General features: G+C 39.1%; 1 protein-coding gene across 1 annotated transcript in view; it reads left to right on the top strand.

Annotated features, from left to right (window-relative positions):
• Window positions 1-15,214: 15,214 nt before the first annotated feature.
• The window catches only part of LOC101438576 (glutamate carboxypeptidase 2), a 67,282-nt gene continuing 62,112 nt past the window's right edge, over window positions 15,215-20,384 (top strand). Inside the window, exons 1-2 of the mRNA XM_023583883.3 lie at window positions 15,215-15,594; window positions 17,545-17,650. Coding sequence (XP_023439651.2) covers window positions 15,477-15,594; window positions 17,545-17,650 — 224 coding nt within the window. The 5' untranslated portion in view covers window positions 15,215-15,476. The remainder of the gene's footprint in view (window positions 15,595-17,544; window positions 17,651-20,384) is intronic.

Here is a 20,384-nt window from a genome sequence, read left to right on the forward strand (position 1 = left end):
CTTTTATATTTTATTTTATTTTTTCCTGATTCTTTTTTCATTGTTTAAAATTTTATTACTGTTTACTATGTTCCCCCCTATTATTTATTCTTTTATCTCTTTTTATTCTTTTTCCTTCCTTTTTTTATTTTTCTTTCTTTTTTTTTTGATTTTCCTTCTGCATTTTTTCCTTTTTTGTGGACCTATTTTTTCCCATTGAACATGGGCAACTACAAAGGTATAAAATAAGTGATCCATTGTTAAAAAGTATTCCTATTGCAAAACCAAACAAAAATAAAACTCTAGCCTAGAAAGAGAAATTAGCAAATGGAATAAACCCCTCAAAATAAACAGATGCCTGGACATCAGAAAAAAACTACGAGTCATACTAAGAAACAGAGCCCCATGGCCCAGACTAATGAACAAACTAAAATGTAGGAGGAGATGCACAATGTGGAACAACTAATCAAGGATACCCAAACAAATATCCTTAATCAACTCAATGAAAATGAAGGAAGAGATAAGGGATATTGAGAAGACACCAGGGGAATATGCAGAAGAAATTGTAAGCACACCTTACAGTGATGAAAGACACTATTCAAAAAATAAAAAATACACTTGAAGCACAAAGCAGCAGATTTGAAAAGGGAGAGGAAAGAATTAGCAATGTAAAGGATAGGACATCTGATATCACACAAGATAATAGAACAGATAGACAGCCCCCCCAAAAAAATTTTTTTTGAAAAACTACAGCAAGGACTGAGGGAACTGAATGACAAAAGGAAACACACAAACATATGGATTATGGGCATCTAGAGGGAGAAGAGAAAGAAAAGGGGGCAGTGGAAGTGCTTGAGGAAATAAATAGCTGAAAATTTCCCAACTCTTATGAAGGACATAGATACGCTTATTCAGGAAGGACAGGGTACTCCAAGCACAATAAATCCTGGCAGACCTACCCCGAGACTCATACTTAACAGATTGTTGAAAACTCAAGACAATGACAGACTCCTAAAAGCCAAAAGAGAAAAGAGATTCACCACATATAAGGGAAACTCTGTAAGATTATGTGCAAATTTCTCATCTGAAACCATGGAGGTGAGCAGGCAGTGGTATAATATAGATAAGGTGCTAGAAGAAAAAAACTGCCAGCCAAGAATTCTGTATACTGCAAAATTGTCATTCAAAAATGAGATAACACACAATATTGTGATTATGCTAAAGGCCATTGACTATACATTTTGGATAGATGTACGATATATGAATATATCTCAATAAACTGCTAAATAAATAAATGTGCAAGAATAGCTAGAAATAGCAGCTATGTACATCTGGGGAAGTGCAGAGAGATTGAGAGCTGAAGAATTTTCTTGTTTGTTGGTCTGTTTTTGTTTATTTTTATTATTATTGAAATAATGAAAATGCTGTAATGATTCAAGTGATGAATAGACAACTAGGTGAATGCACCAAATATATTTATTGTATACTTTTGATTAATTATATGCTTTATTAATATGTATCAATAAAATTTATTTGCTTTAAAAAATGAGGGAGAGTTCAGAATATTCACAGATAACAGAAATTAAGAAATTGTCAACAAGAGTCCAGTCCTTCAGGAAATACTGAAGGGAGTCCTGCAGGTTGGAAGAAAAAAACAGAAGAGAAATAAGCAAGAGAGAGAAATTGGCCATCAGAACAAATTCACCAACATATTCAGATGCCTAGATATCAGCAAAAAACTACAAGCCATACCAGGAAACAAGAAGAGATAACACAGCAAGCCAAATATCCTGAGGAGATACAGGATTTAAGACAATTAATCAATAAGCACACAACTCTCCTAAATCAATTCAAAGAATTGAAAGAAAATATCTAATGAGTTAAAGGATATTGAAGAGATATTGGGTGAATATAAAGAATGATTGAAAGCTTGCAAAGAAAAATAACAAAGATTTGGGGAAGGAAAGACATGATGGATGAGATTAAAAATACATTAGAGGAACATAAGAGCAGATTTTAATTGCTCGAAGACAGAATCAGTGATTTTGAAGACAGAACATCTGAACTGGAAAAGACCAGAGAAGAGAAAGAGAAAAGAATGGAAAAAATGGAAGAGGGTCTCAGGGAATTGAATGATGATGCAAAGTGCATAAACATGTGCATTATTGGTGTCCATAAGGACAAGAAAATGGAAAAGGGGCATAAAGAATATTTGAAGAAATAATGACTGGAAACTTCCCAACCCTTACTAAAGACATAAATATCAATATCCAACAAGGACAGCACACCCCAAACAGAATAAATATGAATAGACATACCCCGAGATACCTACCATTCAGAATGACAAATATCAGAGATAAAAAGAATATCCTGAAAGCAGGAAAAGAAAAGCATAACACTACATACAAGGGGAACTAAATAAGATTAACTGTTGACCTCTCATCAGAAACCATGGAGGTGAAAAGAAAGTACTATGATGTATTTAAGGTACTGAAAAAATGCCAACCAAGAACTCTATATCCAGCAAAACTGTCCTTCAAAAATGACAGTGAGTACAAAGTCTTAACAGACAAACAAAAACCAATAGAACACGTTACCAAAAGACCAGAATTACAAGAGATGCTAAAGGGAGTGCTGCAGCTTGAAAAGAAAAAACAAGTGTGAGAGACTTGGAGAAGAGTGTAGAAATGAAGATAATTAAGGTGGGTAAACAAAGGATAAAAACAAGACAATAGAAAGGTATGACAACAAGCCAAAGCTGTAAAAGTAATGCACTGAATAACATTGAATGTTAATGGCTTGAACTCACCAATTAAAAGACAGACTGACAGAATGGATTAAAAAATGAGCAATCTATAGCATGTCTGCAAGAGACTCACCAGAGTCTTTAATACACCACTTTAATTATTGGATAGAACATCTGGACAGAGGATAAGTAAAGAAACAGAGAGGGCCTGAATAATATGACAAATGAACTAGAACTAGCAGACATCTATTGAGCATTTCACCTCAAATAGCAGGATATACATTCTTTAAAAATGCTCATGGATTTTTCTCCAGGATAGACTATATATTGGGTTACAAGACAAGGCACAATAAAGTTAAAAAGACTGAAAAAATACAGAACACTTTCTCTGATCATAGGGGAATGAAGCTGGAAATCAACAATGGATGGAAAATGGGAAAATTCATAAATATATGGAGATTAAAAAACATACTCAAATAATCAGTTGGTCAAAGAAGAAATTGCAAGAGAATTCAGCAAATATCTTGAGACAATTGAAAATGAGAACACAGCATATCAAAACCAATGGGACACTGCAAAGGTAGTGATGAGAGGGAAATTTATAGCCCTTAATGCTTATGTTAAAAAAGAGAAGAAAGAGCTAAAATTGAAGATCTGACTGCACACCTGGAGGAACTAGAAAAAGAATAGCAAACTAATTCCAAACTAAGTCAAGGGAAAGAAATAGTAAAATCAGAGTAGAAATAAATGAAACCCAGAAGAAAAAAAAACAATAGAATTTAAGAAACCAATAGTTGGTTCTTTGAAGAGATCAGCAAAATCAACAAACCCTTAGCTAGACTGACAAAGAAAAAAGAGAAAAAATACATATAAATAAAATCAGAAATGAGAGGGGGGACATTTTCACTGACTCTACTGAAATGTGAGAGATCATAAGAGGGTACAATGAACACTTGTATGTCAAAAACTAGACAATGTAGATGAGATGGACAAATTCCTAGAAACACAAGAACCACCAACACTGACCTTAGAAGAGATAGAAGACCTCAACAAACCAATCAAAGGTGAAGAGATTGAAGCAGTCATCAAAACCTCCCTAGTGAAGGAAAGTCCATGACCATATGACTTCACAGGTGAATTCTACCAATAATTCAAAGATGGCCTAGTACCACTCTTGTTCAAGCTCTTCAAAAAAATTGAACAGGAAAGAACACTACCAAACTCATTCTATGAAGCCAACATCACTCTAATACAAAAACCAAATAAAAAATACTATGAAAAAAGAAAATTAGAGACCAATATCTCTACTGAATAAAGGCACACAAATTCTTAACAAAATTTTGAAAACCAAATTCAAAAGCATATTAAAAGAATTACATACCACAATCAAGTAGATTTTATTCCAGGCATGCAAGGGTGGATCAGCACAAGAATACCAATTAGTGTAATAAATCATGTGGATAAACTAAAGAAGAAAAACCACATGATCCTCTTGATTGATGCGGAAAAGGCATTTGACAAAACATAGGAGCATTTCTTGATAAAAACACTCCAAAAGATTAGAACAGAAGGGAGCTTTCTCAACATGGTAATATGCATATATGAAAAACCTACAGCTAGCATTTTACTCAATAGTGAAAGACTGAAAGCTATCCTGCTGAGATCAGGAACAAGACAAGGATGCCCACTGTCACCACTATTATTCAATATTGTGCTAGAAGTTCTAGCTAGATCAATTAGGCTAGATGAAGAAATAAAAGGCACCCAAATAGGAAGGGAAGACGTTAACTTGCACTATTCACTGATGATATACTATATCTAGAAATTCCTGAATAATATACAACAAAACTATTAGCACTAATAGATGAGTTCAGCAAAGTGGTGGGATACAAGATTAATAAGCAAAACTCAACAGCATTTATACACACTATTTGTATGCAATCAGAGGAAGAAATTAGAAAAAAAATCCATTTATAATAGTGACTGTATTAGTCAGCCAAAGGTGCTGATGCAAAATACCAGAAACTAGTTGTTTTTTTTATAAAGGGTATTTATTTGACGTAGGAGCTTACAGACACCAGGCCATACTTATAAGTTACTTCCCTCACAAAGTCTATTTTTACGTGTTGGAACAAGATGGCTGCCGACAACTGTGAGGGTTCAGGCTTCCTGGGTTCCTCCTTTCCAGGGTCTTGCTTCTTTCTGGGTTCAGGTTCCTCTCTTCCCAGGTCTTGCATCTGTTTCCTCTGTGAACTTACTTCCCGGGGCTCCTGCTTAAGGCTTCAGCTTCGAACTCCAACATCAAAACTCCAACATCAAAAAACCCCCAACTCTGTCCTTTGGCATGCCTTTTATCTCAATGCCCTAATGGCATGGCCCAATCAAGGCCTAATCATAACTTAATCACGCCCAGATAAAGACCAGATTACAAACATATTCCAATATCTATTTTTGGGATTCATAACCATATCAAACTGCTACAGTGACTAAAACAAACAAATATTTAGAAATAAACTTAACCACGAACATAAAGAACCTGATTCAGAAAACTACAAAACATTACTTAAAGAAACCAAAGAAGACTTAAATAAATGGATGGACTTTCCATGTTCATGAATTGGAATACTAAATACCATTATATCAGTTCTACCCAAACTGATTTACAGTTTCAAAGCAATCTCAATAAGATTCCCAACAGCCATTTTTGCAGAAATGGAAAAATCAATTATCAAATTTATTTGGGAGGATAAGGGCCCCTTTATAGCCAAAAATGTCTTTAAAAAGCAGAATGAAGTTGGAGGACTCTCACTTCCTTACTTGAAAGCATAAAACTCAGCTACAGCAGTAAAAACAGAATGGTACTGACATAAAGACAGACAGATTGACTAATGGAACCAAATAAAGAACTCAGAAATAAACCCTCACATCTACAGTCAAATGACTTTTCACAAGGCTGTCAAACCCTTCCAGCTGAGCCAGAACAGTCTATTCAACAAATGGTGCTGGGAGAACTGGATAGCCACATCCTAAAGAAAGAAATAGAATGTCTGTCTCATGCCTTATACAAAAATTAGCTCAAAAGGGATCAAGGACCTAAATATAAAAGCAAAAACCATAAAACTCCTAGAAGAAAATATAGGAAAACATCTTCAAGATCTCATGGTAGGTAATAGTTCCTTAAATCTTTACACCCAAAGCACAAGCAACAAAAGAGAAAATAGATAAATGAGACCTCCTTAAATTTAAACACTTTCATACCTCAGTGGAATTTGTCAGAAGGGTAAAAAAGTAGCCAAATCAATGGGAGAAAATATTTGGCAATCATATATCTGATAATCCATGATATATAAAGAGATCATACAACTCAACAATAAAAAGACAAACTACCTGGTTAAAAAATGGACAAAAGTCTTGAAACAACAATTGTCCGAAGAAGAAATACAGATGTCAAAGAAACACATGAAAAAATGTTCAACATTTTTAGCAATTAGGGAAATGCAAATCAAAACTACAATGAGATATCTGTTCACACCTATTAGACTGACCTCTATTAAAAAGTTGGAAAATTGCAAATGTTGTAGAGGATGTGGAGTGATCAAAATGCGTTTTCACTGTTGGTGGGAATGTAGAATGGTGCAGCCACTGTGGAGAGTGTTTGGCAGTTCCTAAGGAAGTTGAATATAGACTTGCCACGTGACCCAGCAATACCATTGCTAGGTATATACCCAGAAGAACTGAGAGCAGTGACACGAACAGATGTCTGCACACTGATGTTCATAGAAGCATTATCATGATAGTCAAAGTTGGAAACAATCCAATTGTCCATCAACTGATGAATAGAAAAACAAATAGTGGAGTATACACACAATGAAATATTATGCAGTGAAACATGTGACAACATGAATTTATCTGGAGGATATCATGTGGGGTGAAACAAATCCAGCCACAAAAGGACAAATACACTATGAGTGCACTATTATGAACTATATTATGCAAATTCATGGAGTAAATAATTAGAATACATGTCACCAGAAATTAGAATGTGAGAAGAGAATGGAAAGCTGAGGGTTAATCTCTGCTGAACTGGTGAAAAGGTTATTTGTAAATCTTTGGAAATGAATTAAAATGTTGAAAGCTCCTTATAGTATTTATAATTCACAGAGCTATTATATAGGTATGACAGTGGTTGAAAGTCTAAGGTCATTTATATTATTAAAGTAGAAGGAAAGCTATAAAATGTAAAATGGGACTGTCTAACATTGTGAAACTTCATGTAAAATATGAATATGGGTGATATTGCATATATATGGCTGTTTTAACAAAATATAAATACAAATAAACTAGAAAGAAGGAAGCAGAACAGCAACTGTCCATGGCAGAGGAAGCATAGCTCGAGCGGTGATGAGTTTTGTTTGTTTTGGTTGGTTTTTGTTTTTTAGTATTATTATTATTATTACTGGAAAAACGAAATGCTCTAAATGATTGAAGTGATGAATGCACAACTATGTGATTATACTGAATACCATGGATCATACACTTTGGATGGAGTTATGCTTTATTACTATGTGTCAATAAAATTGACTTGTTAAAAACAAAAGGATCTTACTGTTTGGTGTTCCTACGACCCAGCAAAAGTACTTGACCCATGGAGATAACTGTAAAGATCACTCTTCAGATCAGTGCATATTAGTTAACGGACAAAATTACTTTTCCCTCATTACTGAATTAACGTTAAATATTTTTCTTCTATAGCATACTCTTCTGTGGTTTAAAAAGATATTGTAAATAAGAAATAACTCTTCCTTGTCCAACATTTATATTTGCTGACTTCCTTTCCCAGCTGTTCAGACAATTACCATCCAATGTGTTGGCTTAACAACAGGAATTGATTGGCTCATGGCTTTGAAAAGTCCAGACTGGAGGTGTCAACAGCCTGGCATTCTGGGTGGGGCTGGCTGACAGCGACCCCGAACCCCTGGCTTTTCTGTCACCTGGCAATGTACATGGTGGCCACGTCTCCTTTCTCTTGGGTGTTGTGTTGACTTCCAGCTTCTGCTGCTCCCTCTGGCCTTCTCTCTAAGGCCTCCAGTAAGCATTAAGACCCATCCTGATTCAGTTGGTCACACCTTCCCTAAAAATAACTTCTTCAAAAGGTCTTATGTAAAATGGGGTCATACTCACAGGGGTGGATTTAAGAACGTGTTTTTCTGGGGCACATAATTCAACCTAGTATGGTTGCTACACAATTCATTCACATAAAATTATTTGTAATAAGTTACTCTGTTTCAAGTGCTCTGCCAGGAACAGTCCTTACTCTCTGAGAGCGCAGGATGGAGCTCGTGGCCAGTACAGATCCAAGTGTATTCTCTTTCCTTTATTTAACTTCTGTTCTTCATCTACTATTTTCTCCACTGAGAAAGGAAGAATATTATGGGGTCACATTTTTAGATTATCTAGTATAGATGGGAATATAGCACTGGGAAATATTTCACCCGAGTGATTGAGGTTAATGTGGATTGTTAGGCACAAACAAGGAGCAATGTAACGTTTCCCTGAAAACAAGATATTGCTGGAGTCTTTTTGGCATGTAATCTCTGCCTTCTGGTATTGTTATTTATCTTTCCATTTAGTCATTGTCTGCCCTTTTAGAGTAAATCTCCTCAACAGCAGTAATCATCTCTCTTTTATTTTTTAAAGATTTCTTTTTTAATTTATTTCTCTCCCCTTCCCAGCTGCCTCCCCACAACCCCAGTTGCCTGCTGTCTGTATCCATTTGTTGTGTGTTCTTCTGTGTCTGCTTGTATTCTTGTCAGTGGCACCCGGAATCTGTGTCTCCTTTTTTTTTGTCATTGTTGCATCATCTTGCTGTGTCAGCTCTCAGTGTGTGCAGCGCCACTCCTGGGCAGGTTGCACTTTTTTTGCGTTGGGCGGCTCTCCTTACTCGGCGCACTCCTTGCATGTGGGGCTCCCCTATACAGGAGACCCTCCTGCATGGCACGGCACTCCTTGCGCACATCAGCACTGCACATGGGACAGCTCATCATACGGATCCGGAGGCCCAGGATTTGAACCTTGGACCTCCCATGTGGTAGGCAGACGCCCTAACCATTGGGCCAAATCCGCTTCCCAAGTAGTCATCTCTTATACTTCATAATTGCTGAATTGCTTAGAACAATGTCATTCATTTATTTAAAATGATGTTTCTCAGCATTTATTGTATGTTAAGCATCGTGGTAATCTGGAAAACAGACAGGGACAACATGTGGTCCTTCGTACCAGGGAGCTTAAAATCTAAAAAGGAAATGAAAGAATAAATTTTTAATAAAGGGTTATACCTAAAGTTCAAGAAAAAGATCAGTGTATTAGTATAAAATGTCTATGGATATCAAGAAGACTTCACGACACAGATATCGTTAAGCAGGATCATTAAGGAAAATGTATGCATGTAAAGGTGGGACTAAAAAGCTCACATACAGGAGTATGTTTCCATATTGGATACTTTCAAAATAAAGTGTTGCTAGACACATTTTTCATTTGGAGCTTATGGATTGTGATGAGTGTGTGAAGGAAGGAAGGGGTCAGGGGCAGGGAGGAGGTGTATATGAAACCAATGTTCTTGAAATCTCTAACGGGCACCCAGGCAAGGCACAGTGTCTTAGTTTACCAGCTGTTATGACAAATACAACTCAGTGAGTTGCTTTAAGCAACAGGAATTTATTGGCTTACGGTTTTGAGGCTAGAAGAAATCCAAACTCAAGGTGCCAGGGCAGTACTGCTTTCATTTATTCATGATACAAAATGTGTAAAATAAAGCCTCTAATCTCAGGTCAGACTATCTGAGGAGATATGTAAGTGAGCATACTTGCAATATAGTGAGATAAGTGTGATAATCAAGGTTGATGCAAAGACACAAGAGTATATCCAACTAGATTTGGCATTATTTTGCTTCTTTAGGTCCTGACATGAAGAGTTATCTCCAATCTTTCCCCAGCAGCTAAAGAAGGAAGTATAGTGTGGCCTAACGCTTAGATTCAGAAAACAAACATTTGCCAGTTGTTTTCTTGGGAAGTTAATCAACTTCTTTAAGCCTTAGTTTCCTCATTTGTGAATGGGAATTAATAATAAAATGGTAATGGAGAAATCTAAGGTGGCTTGTATAATCATCTGTTAGAGATTTAAATTTCTTTTTGGACAAGTCATGAGAATTAAATGAAATAATGCATGTAAAATACATAGTACAGTCTTACCATATAGTAAGTTCTCATAATATGTTATTTATCAGTTATTAATTATTTATTAAAGGTATATCTTCTCAACTCAAGACATGTATGCTCCATGAGAGGCATAAATGTCATTTCTATAAGATCTGATAGATGTTCATTCATTCCCTGAATTATTCAAATGCAATAGTTATCTGTAAGAAAGAAATCTTTGAAAGACAATAAAGCTCACCCAATTGTGGAGAAGAAAAGAATTTATTTTCAGTCTTGCAAGAAAAGGCGCACAACCAGAAAACATGGCTGGCTCTTGGAACAAAGAAAAATGACACAATTTATACCCTTAAGCCTAGCGGGCAAGCCCTTCCTCTGTTCCTCCATAGACTGGATACTTCAGAGGTTACAGCCTGTCCCAAGAAATCTAACTTTCCACGAAAGTTTGTGATTAACTGCTTCCCCCATCACATTCCATCCATTTTAGTTTTTTTACCTGCTCCTTTTGACAAATAAGGAATGGAATGTTGTGCTTGAATTTGTATTGACTTAGGTCTTTCTTGTGCACCTTTGTTTTACTGGCTATAGGACTGGCTGATGCAGGTTTCCTTTGTTCCTGCTTAACCTGGGAGTGGGAGACTGAGTCAGTGGGCTGCCAGGGTACATTAATTTTTTTTTCTTCCTTTATGTGAAAACTAATCTCCATTTTTTACATTATCTTTACCACGGAGGCTATTAATTCAACTGTTAGGGAATTCTAAAGGTGTTCAAAAAGACTTTCTTTTATTTAACTTAAATTGGCCTCCATTATGATCACATCAAACTATCAAAATATCCCTGTTACCCAAGGATATTTATTAATGTTGCTGGGTAATTTCATATTTTACAAATGACAAGCTATATTCAGTTAAATTGTGTTCTTGACTCCCAAGATTATACTATTCAGGACTAAATTCCAGGTTTAAGATCGAGTTGTCTGGTTCCAAGAGCAGTGCTTCTCCCAACACTTCAAGCAAAGCCTTTAGCAGATGTACCCCATGCATAAAAAAGGTTGCATGGTGGACTAGAGTAAAATATTGAATTAGATAATAGTTTTTTGGGTGATTTATTTAATCTTGCTAAATTTTAGTTTTCTCATCTGTAAAGTGTGAAGAGTATTAATGCTAACCTAGAAGGTTTCCAATGTTGATTAAATAGGATAATGAATATAATGTGTCTAGTTCATAACAGGTAATTAATAAATAGTAGCCATTTTTATTCTACCGTGCCTCTCTAGATTTGGTAATAGGAACATTAGGAGAGATTTAATAAATATAAGACTTCTTTAAAAAGAGATTAGGAAACTACCTCCTTTCCTGCCTTATGCCATCTAGGAATTGTCCTGGTTCAGCATTGCCAGATTAAATCCCCCCATCTCTTTACTTTGATCAGAAACTCTATCCAAGTACCTCACACCCTCCACAATCTGGCCAAGTGTTTTCCTATTCTCTGCCTGCTCACTCCTTTTCCCAAAGCAAGCCATTTGCCACTCCTGGAATATACTCTGAGTTTTCTTCCTTTGCCCACTCCTCCTTTCTCCAGCTTTAACTGTGTCTTCTCATCTCTGCTGGTTTAAAACCTGTTGGTCCTTCAAGGTACTGTTAAATACAACACTTCCGAAATGGAAAAGCCAATAATCAAATTTATTTAGAAGGGTAAGAAGCCCCAAAGAGCCAAAAATGTCTTTAAAAAGAACTAAAGTGGTAAAAACAGCACAGTCCTGGCATAAAGACTGTCAGATTGACCAATGGAACCAAATCAAGAACTCAGAAATAGATCCTCACATCTACAGTCAAGTGATTTTTGACAAGGCTCTTAAGCCAACCCAGCTGAGCCAGAATGGTCTATTCAACAAATGGTGCTGGGAGAACTAGATAACCATGTCCCAAGAAAGAAAGAGCATCTCTGTCTCACACCTTATACAAATATTAAGTCAAAATGAATCAATATAAAAATGACAACTGCAAAACTCCTAGAAGAAAATATAGGAAAACATCTTCAAGATCTTGTGGTAGGTGGTAGTTTCTTAAGCCTTACACCCAAAGCATGAACAACAAAAGAATAAATAGTTAAATGTAACCTCCTCAAAATTCAACACTTTTGCACCTCAAAGGACTTTGTCAAAAGGGTGAAAAGGCAGCTGACTCTATGAGAGAATATATTTGGCAATCATATATCCAATAAGGATAATACAACTCAATAATAAAAAGACACACTACCTGATAAAAATGGGCAACTTGAAAAGACAATTGCCCAAAGAAGAAATATAAAAAGGGAAGAAACACATAAAAAATATTCAACATCACTAGCAATTAGGGAAATGCAATTCAGAACTACAATGAGATATCATTTCACGCCTATTAGACTGGCTGCTATTAAAAAGTCAGAAAATTGTAAATGTTGGAGAATATGTAGAGTGATAGAAATGCTTATGCGCTGTTGGTGGGAATGTAGAATGGTACAGCTACTGTGGAGGACTGTTTGGCAGTTCCTAAGGAAGTTGAATATTGACTTGCCATGTGACCCTGCAGTACCACTATCCAGAACTGAGAGCAGACACATAAATAGAAATCTGCCACACTGATATTCATAGTGGCTTTATTCACGATTGCCAAACGTTGGAAACAACCCAGATGTCCACCAACAAATGAATGGATAAACAAATTGTGGTGTATATACATGATGGACTATTATGCAGCATTAAGAAGAAATGAAGTGGTGAATCAGGTGACAGCGTGGATGAACCTGGAGGACATTATGTTGAGTGAAATAAGCCAGACTCAAAAGGACAAATATGGTATGATTGCAGTATTATGAACTAAATATTTTATGTAAGCTCATTGTATTAGCCAAAGGGTTGCTATTGAAAAATACCAGAAATTGGTTGATTTTTTATAAAGGGTATTTATTTGGGGTAGGAGTTTACAGATACCAGGCCATAAAGCGTAAGTCACTTCCCTCACCAAAGTCTATTTGGAGCAAGGTGGCTGCCGACATCTGCGAGGGTTCAGGCTTCCTGGGTTCCTATGTTCCTGAGGCTTGCTTTTCTCTAGGTTCAAGTTTCCTTTCTTCCTGGGGCTTACTTCTCTTTCCTCTGTGAGCTTACTTGCTGGGACTCCAGCTTAAGTCTACAGCATCAAACTCCAACATCTAAACTCCAATATCAGAAACCCTCAACTCTGTTCTTTGCCATGCCTTTTATCTGTGGGTCCCCACCCACCAAGGGGCCCTAATCATAACTCAATCATGCCCAGGTACAGATCAGATTGCAAGCATAATCCAATATTTCTTTTTGGAATTCATCAATAATATTAAACTGCTACACTCACGGAATTAATAATTGGAATATAGGTCACCACAAAATATAATAAGAGTAGAGAATGGAAAGCTGAGGGTCAATCTGTGCAGAATTTGTTAAAAGGCTGTTTGTAAATGCTTGGAAATGAATGGAAATGGTAAGAGCACATCACAGTGTTTATAACCAGCAGAGCTATTGTATGGGTATGACAATGGTTGAAAGGGAAAGTCTAAGGACATGTATATTACTAGAAGGAAAGCTAAAAACCAGAACATGGGACTGTATATGACAGGGAAACCTCACATAAAACATGAATATTGGTTGATATTGCATATTTGACTGTTTTTACAAAATATAAATACAAATAAACTAGAGAGAAGAAAACAGAATAGCAGCTATGTATGTTAGGGGAAGCATAGAAAGACTGAGAGGTATTGAGTTTTGTTTGTTTCATTTTTGTTTATTAATTATTATTATTACTATTACTGAAATAATGAAAATGCTCTAAAAGTGATTGAAGTGATGAATGCATGACTATGCAATTATACTGAATACCACTGATTGTACATGTTGGATGCATTTATGCTTTATTGATATGTATCAATACAATTTTTAAAAATACAAAAAAAAAGCTGTGCAAACTAAAAAAATAATAATAATAACAATAATATAATGCTGCCATAAAGCACTTACAGCTAGTGTTAATATATAAAGTTCCATGGGTTAAAAGTACACAGCTGAGGGAAGCGGCCATGGCTCAACAGATAGAGTGTCTGCCTACCACACAGGAGGTCCAAGGGTTCAATACCCAGGGCCTCCTGTCTTGTGTGGTGAGTTGGCCCACGCTCAGTGCTGCTGGACACAAGGAGTGCCCAGCCACACAGGGATGTACTGGCAAAAGGGCACCCCCCACGCAACGAGTGGCCCCTGCAGAAGGAGAGCCACCCCATGGGAAACTGCAGCCTGCCCCGGAGTGGTGCCCCACACATGGAGAACTGATGACGCAACACAAAGAGACACAGACCCGCAGTGCTGCCTGATGAGAATACAAGTGGACACAGAAGAACACACAGTGACTGGACACAGAGAACAGACAATGGGGGGGGGGGGGAGAGGAGGATAAATAAACATAAAAGTACACAGCTGAGTTGTAAAACATATGGTTATTCTCTCTCTCCAGATACCACATTTAAGAATTTATAACAGGGACAGAACTGTGTGTGATTCTTCTTCAAGTTACATCAACAAAAATTGGTAACGGATGTGCTATAAGACAGAGCCAACCACACTTGGGATATGAGAATAAACGGACAGGCTCTGCCTTCAACACGTTCCAATGGGATTCTTTTTTAAACGCTTCTGTCATGTAATGGGTAACAAATTCCCTAAATGTTTATCACACTAATGAGAGAAGTTGCTGTGGGAGAAGCGGGGGTTGTGGGGAGTGGGGCATATCAGAATCCCCTATATTTTTTAAGGTAACATTTTGTGTGATCCATGAATCTTTTTAAAATAAATGGAAAACATATTGAAAAAATTACAATGCTATCAGTTAGGAGAAAGAGTATGGTAGTAATTCACATTGATGTCAGCTTCTCCCTGACTATCCAAAACAGTTCAGGGACTAAACACCTTTTTTTTCTAGCTTGATTTTACTCATTAAACTATTGTGATTTACTAGGGCTTCAGAGCAGGAAAAAAAAAAGTTCTTGGCCAGTGGTAGCCCGGAGGCAGGCCTGTGAGTCTCCTCATTGGCAGATGAAGGATGATGTGTTTTTTGCCGAGGAGGGGGTAGGTACATGCAATCGAAGAATCGTTTATTAAATTACGCGGTGAAATCCTTAGTTTTCTTTTTGGGAATCAACTTTTTGGTCTGGGAGTGGAGAGAAACCAGTAGATCTTCTTTTCCCCCCTTTCTTATTTTTTTAAATAAGCAAGCGCTGGAGTTCCTCAAGAGCAACGTTGTTTTGTTGCTTTTTTAGTTTTGTTCTGGTTTAAATCTCCTTTCAAGGGACCTGGCCCCCCTCCTCCTGGCGACAGACGACCGGAGATACCTTCAGCGAGGAGGAAACGCCCCGCGGCCCGGGAGCGGCCCCCAGCCCGCGGCAGCCGCCGAGCCAGGGCGCGCGGGGCGCAGGGCGCAGGGCGCAGGGGCACCCACGCGGGGCGCGCGCGCCGGGCACCCGCCGGCCCGCGCGCGAGGATGTGGAGCGTCCTGCACGACTCGGTCTCGACCGTTGACCTCACGCGGGCCCGCGGCTGGCTGTGCGCCGGGGCGCTGCTGCTGGCCGTCGGCCTCTTCTTCCTCGGCTTCCTCTTCGGTAGGGGCGCGCTCGCCGCCGCCCGGGCTCCCCGCCGCCCGCGCCTGCTGCGCCCTGCGCTCCCGGGGGCGGCGGCGTGCGCTGGAGGGGGATGGGCCCCAGCCCCCACTCAGGACGCGGGCGGTGCTGGGGTCCGTGGGGTTGGGTCGGGACAGTCCCTAAGGCAGGCTGTTGAGCGGGCGGCCTCCGCGCTGGACGGGGCTTACCGGGCCCCCTCCTGGCCCGGCCCCGCGGCACCCCCGCCGGCAGGGGAGGAGGCGCCCCTCGGCTGCCGGGGAACTTCTGGTTGTTGCCTGGGGCCGCGCCCGGCGCCGGGGTTGGGGGCCTTTCTCTGCAAGTTCTTTAGGCCTTGCAAGTAGAAAAGGCCACCTGGGGACTGGGTGACCATTACTTTGGCCTCAGAATTCCTGTCCGATCTCTGAACGAGTTCCTTCCCGCGGGTCCTTTACGCGGTCCGGTGTACTGATTTGGAGAGTTAACTCTCCAGGAAAACGAGGGACAGTGCTGGCGAGCCCAGACAGGTTAAGTCCTAACTCTGGCTCTACTACTACTTGGTGACCTTGAACAAGTGTCAGAGTATCTCTCAGCCTCAGTTTCCCTATCTTTACGATGGGGATAATAGCACCCGCAACTAATAGGGAATAGTAAAGGAAATAGCATGTCCGCTCCTGGCATAGAGCCCCGACTGCGGGCTCTTTATTCCTCCTTTTGGTGAGAAGATGCTGCTAATTGGACGTTTATGCGCAGAACTAGCCTAAGGTGTTGCCAAGTAGTCCAACCTTGCTCCGAATTCTGAACCCCTTTCTGGGATTTAGAAAACCAGGGATGGACGAGCTGGGTTGGTTCAAATCCAGTCTCTTCTGTTGGCTGTGTGCCCTTGGCTCGCGGAAAGGCTCTGAGCCCGGCTGTGCGCATCACTAGCCTGGGTGTCCGGAACCACCTAGCGTTCTTGTGGTGCTAGTAGGTGGTAAGTGCTCAGGAAGGATACCGTGCAGATTAAGCCTCAGTCCTCCGAACTGTGAGAACAGGAATGAGACTTTGCAAGGCTAACATGGAGATGAGCATCTCCCTCTTACAGCATTTTATTCTCCTTGCCATCGCCCCCATCCTTGTCTGCCCTCTGTGGCTGGCACAGAATGGGTTCTTCACTAAAGTTTGCTTCTTTTACCTAGGACTCTTTGCTCTCCCCGTGCTGATTTTGGTAACCTATTTGTCCCCAGATCGTGGCATTTCTCTGCATAAAACCGGTACTGATGTCACATCTCCCTCACATTAAAAGCCAAAGTCCCCACGTGGCTAAATGGGGCCTGGCTACCCGTTGCCAATGGCCTCCTCTGTAAACTGCATGCCTTGCAGATATAGGGTGAACCGCTGCTTACTGTAGCTTTCTGAATTTGAACTTTTGAAGCCTACTTCAACTGGAAATACAGAATCACAAACTATTTTGTTTTAATATCAAAACCAGAGCAAATTAGAAGCTTGAGTTTCCTTCATTTCTTAGAAATAAGTTGATGTAGTTGCAAGGTATTCGTAGTTAATTCATTCTGTTGTCTGCGGCTACAGACAGTCCCTGCGGGTGGAAGCTTTGTGGAGAAAGAAGGTGGATCTCTTTTTGCCTTAACTTTCAAAAGATCATGTTCATCGCCATTAGTTTAATATCATAATTTCAGTGCTGATTTCCTCATAAAACTTTTCCTAGGGAGAATAACTGCCACACCCATAATTGAAATTGGATAAAATAACTTTTAACATGCTGTAATTGCATTGTAATTTTAAAATGTTTTCATGTTCAAAAGAACACAGGCAAGAGAAATTAAATTTCAGAAAATCTCAGTTAATGCCGCAAGTAGTTGATAATTTGTGTTTCTCATGTGGTGGAGACAAGAATAAAGAAAAAAAGAGCTGCCTGTAAGTTCACATCTCATTCCTGTATTTGGATGTATTTTACAGGGTGGTTTATAAATTCCTCCAGAGAAACTAACTTTGCTCCAGAGAATAATGTGAAGAGGAAATTTTTGGAAGAACTGAAAGCTGAGAACATTAAGGAGTTTTTATAGTAAGCATATACTTGAAAGTTTACATGGACAATTTGCTAGCGTGGGCCAGCTCACCACATGGGTCAGGAGGCGGGGGGATCGAACCCTGGACCCTCCCATATGGTAGGCAGATGCTCTATCTCCTGAGCTACGTCTGCTTCCCTGACTACTCTTTTAGAGCAGGAGTCCTTAACCATGGCTCCATGGAAGATTTCATGGGGTCCATGAGAGCTTGAATTGAAAATTCAAAAAAAACATTATTCTGGGACTTGTTGGTGTGGGTGTGATTTATTAAATAATACACAGTGTAGTGTGGACTTAGTATGATTTCTACTTTGATGTAGGGCGTTCTCAGTGCAGTGGATAACTGCCCGCAAAAAGGTGGGTAAGGATGGCCGAGATGGTTTTATGACGCTGTGGGGAAACCCAAATTTCTAAATGTTTTCCTGAAAACGACTGTTGAACAGATGTTGAACCATGTTAGGTTATCAGGTATTGAAATTATGAGAAAGTTGTAAACATAATTTTAAATAATTTGAAAATTTGATTTAAGGACAGGTCGAGGTTGAGTGCTGTGAAACTGTTGGAGAAAAACAGCGCTCACTGGGACACGGAGACTGAAATGACTATAGATAAAGAAAGATTTATTGAGAAGCTCTCCCAATGGAGGGGGTCTGAAGAACAGACTTCAGCCCACTCCTGGAAGGGGGGACTTGAATTCACACAGAACTTTCCTGGGTGGGGAAATGCTAGCTGGTGGGAGGGGGTTGAGGGTCCGAGTGAGGTGCAGGGACCAATAGGAAGCCCCAGAGGTGAAAACTTTCCCTGACAGTGACTACAAGATAGTGGGTTAGGGAGTTATGGTTTCTTGGAATGCTGCAGGAGCAGATGTTTCTTTGTTCTGTAGGAATTTTATCTCCCTCCGATATGCAGGTAGGGAAGGTTTCCATTTCCCTTTACTCCCGTCTCTATGTGGTTTCTTTATTTAACCTGTGGGGAAGTGCCCTGTCCTTGGACACGTAGGCTTATGGGGGATGGGGCTGGCCTTTCCCCAGTGCATATCAGGGGAAACTGAGCCACAGCTTGTTAATTATTGAAAGCCTCTAACCAACTATCTGCTGCTACATTCTGAGAAGGGGTCCATCTCAGAATGTAGCAGCAGATAGTTTCATGGCACTTAACTAGCATCAGGTCTAACAACTATTTTATTAGTGATTTTTTTGAGATACTTAACAACTGTAATGTGATATGAAATGAATACTACTGTAAGTTATTGCATACATTCATAGGTGAAGGAAATATTAAATTTTAGTTAGAGGTTAGAGAAAATAAAGATAAGTTATTTTATTTTTTCAATTCAAGCTCATGGATGCCCTGAAATCTTGTCACAAACCCCTCCAGGGTCGGTGGACCCCTGGTTAAAATCCTTGTTCTAAGTAGTCCTCTAGTTAATTCTCCACAGCCCTCCCCGCCCCCCAGACTCTCCTTTCTGTTTTGAACCACAGGAGGTTCACCATTAACACACAGAAGAAAGAGATTAAGAAAACTCCAATTCAATTCTCCAAGAATCTTAGAATCTGCGGGGCCTTCAGCAGTCTCCAGATTTCCAATTTGTTCTTTGTCCTTTAGAGATCTCCCAGTCTAAATGTACCCAGGAGCCTTATGGGTTAACAAAGCCTCCACCTTTCCTCTTTGTCCACTTCATAATTCTTTGGTTATTAAATGTCCTCACTACCTGTGTGAATCAACTGTCTCTAGAGAGTGGGCAAAAGGATTCAGAAGGGGCCGCTTTGGGGTGTGGGATTATCCTGTGTTTTCCTTTACATTCTGTAAACACCTGGTTCAATTCTTGGATCTGTTCACTATTTTGCATCTTTCTCCATCATGTCCTGAGAGATGAGATTATTTTGGAGTGTATTTTAGACCAAGGGCCTCAGCATCTCACTGGTCTGCCTTTGTATGCCAGTTCACTTTTTAGGAACTAACTTTAAATCATCCAACTCCTCTAAACCTAATCCCATCATTTGTAAACCAGATGAAATATATTAAAACAGAAATGCCAAGAGCACCCTCATAACTTTGCTTTATGAATGAAATAAGACAATATCTATAACATGCTTTAAATGATATTTGGAATATATTTAACCTTCTGGGAAGACAGAAATGTGAGGAAAATTTTAAGTATACATCGTTGCTATTTGGGATAAAATACATTGTATAAGTTAAATTACTATTTTTACTTTTTTTTTGGTACGGGGGCTGGGGCTTGAACCCAGGACCTTGAATATGGGAAGCAAGTGCTCAACCACTGAGCCACATGGGCTTCCCTGAGTTTTTCCATTTGTTTTGCTTGTTGTTTGTTTTTGTTTTTTCAGGAGGCACTGGGAACCGAACCTGGGATCTCCCATGTGGGAGGTGGGAGCTCAAACTGCTTGAGCTACATCTGGTCCCTCTTCCTTTTTTTTTTTTTTTTTTTTACAAAATTTGACGTTTTGCTATGAACAACAAATTACTTGTGATACACTTCTCAACGGAATAAAACAAAAAAATTTTAGTACTGCTATTTAATATCATTTTTCTCATGGATCCTCAAATCTTTATGAAGTACTGAGGTAGTGCTATTCTCCCAAGTACACATAAGAAACTCAAGATATGGCCAGGTTTATACACCAAGTTATACTGCATCATTTGCATGATTTCATGCCCATTAATTTATTTATCATTGGAAATGGATCTTTTTTTCTACACACCTTT

Source organism: Dasypus novemcinctus, chromosome 10, assembly GCF_030445035.2.
Source record: "Dasypus novemcinctus isolate mDasNov1 chromosome 10, mDasNov1.1.hap2, whole genome shotgun sequence".
Taxonomy (NCBI): domain Eukaryota; kingdom Metazoa; phylum Chordata; class Mammalia; order Cingulata; family Dasypodidae; genus Dasypus; species Dasypus novemcinctus.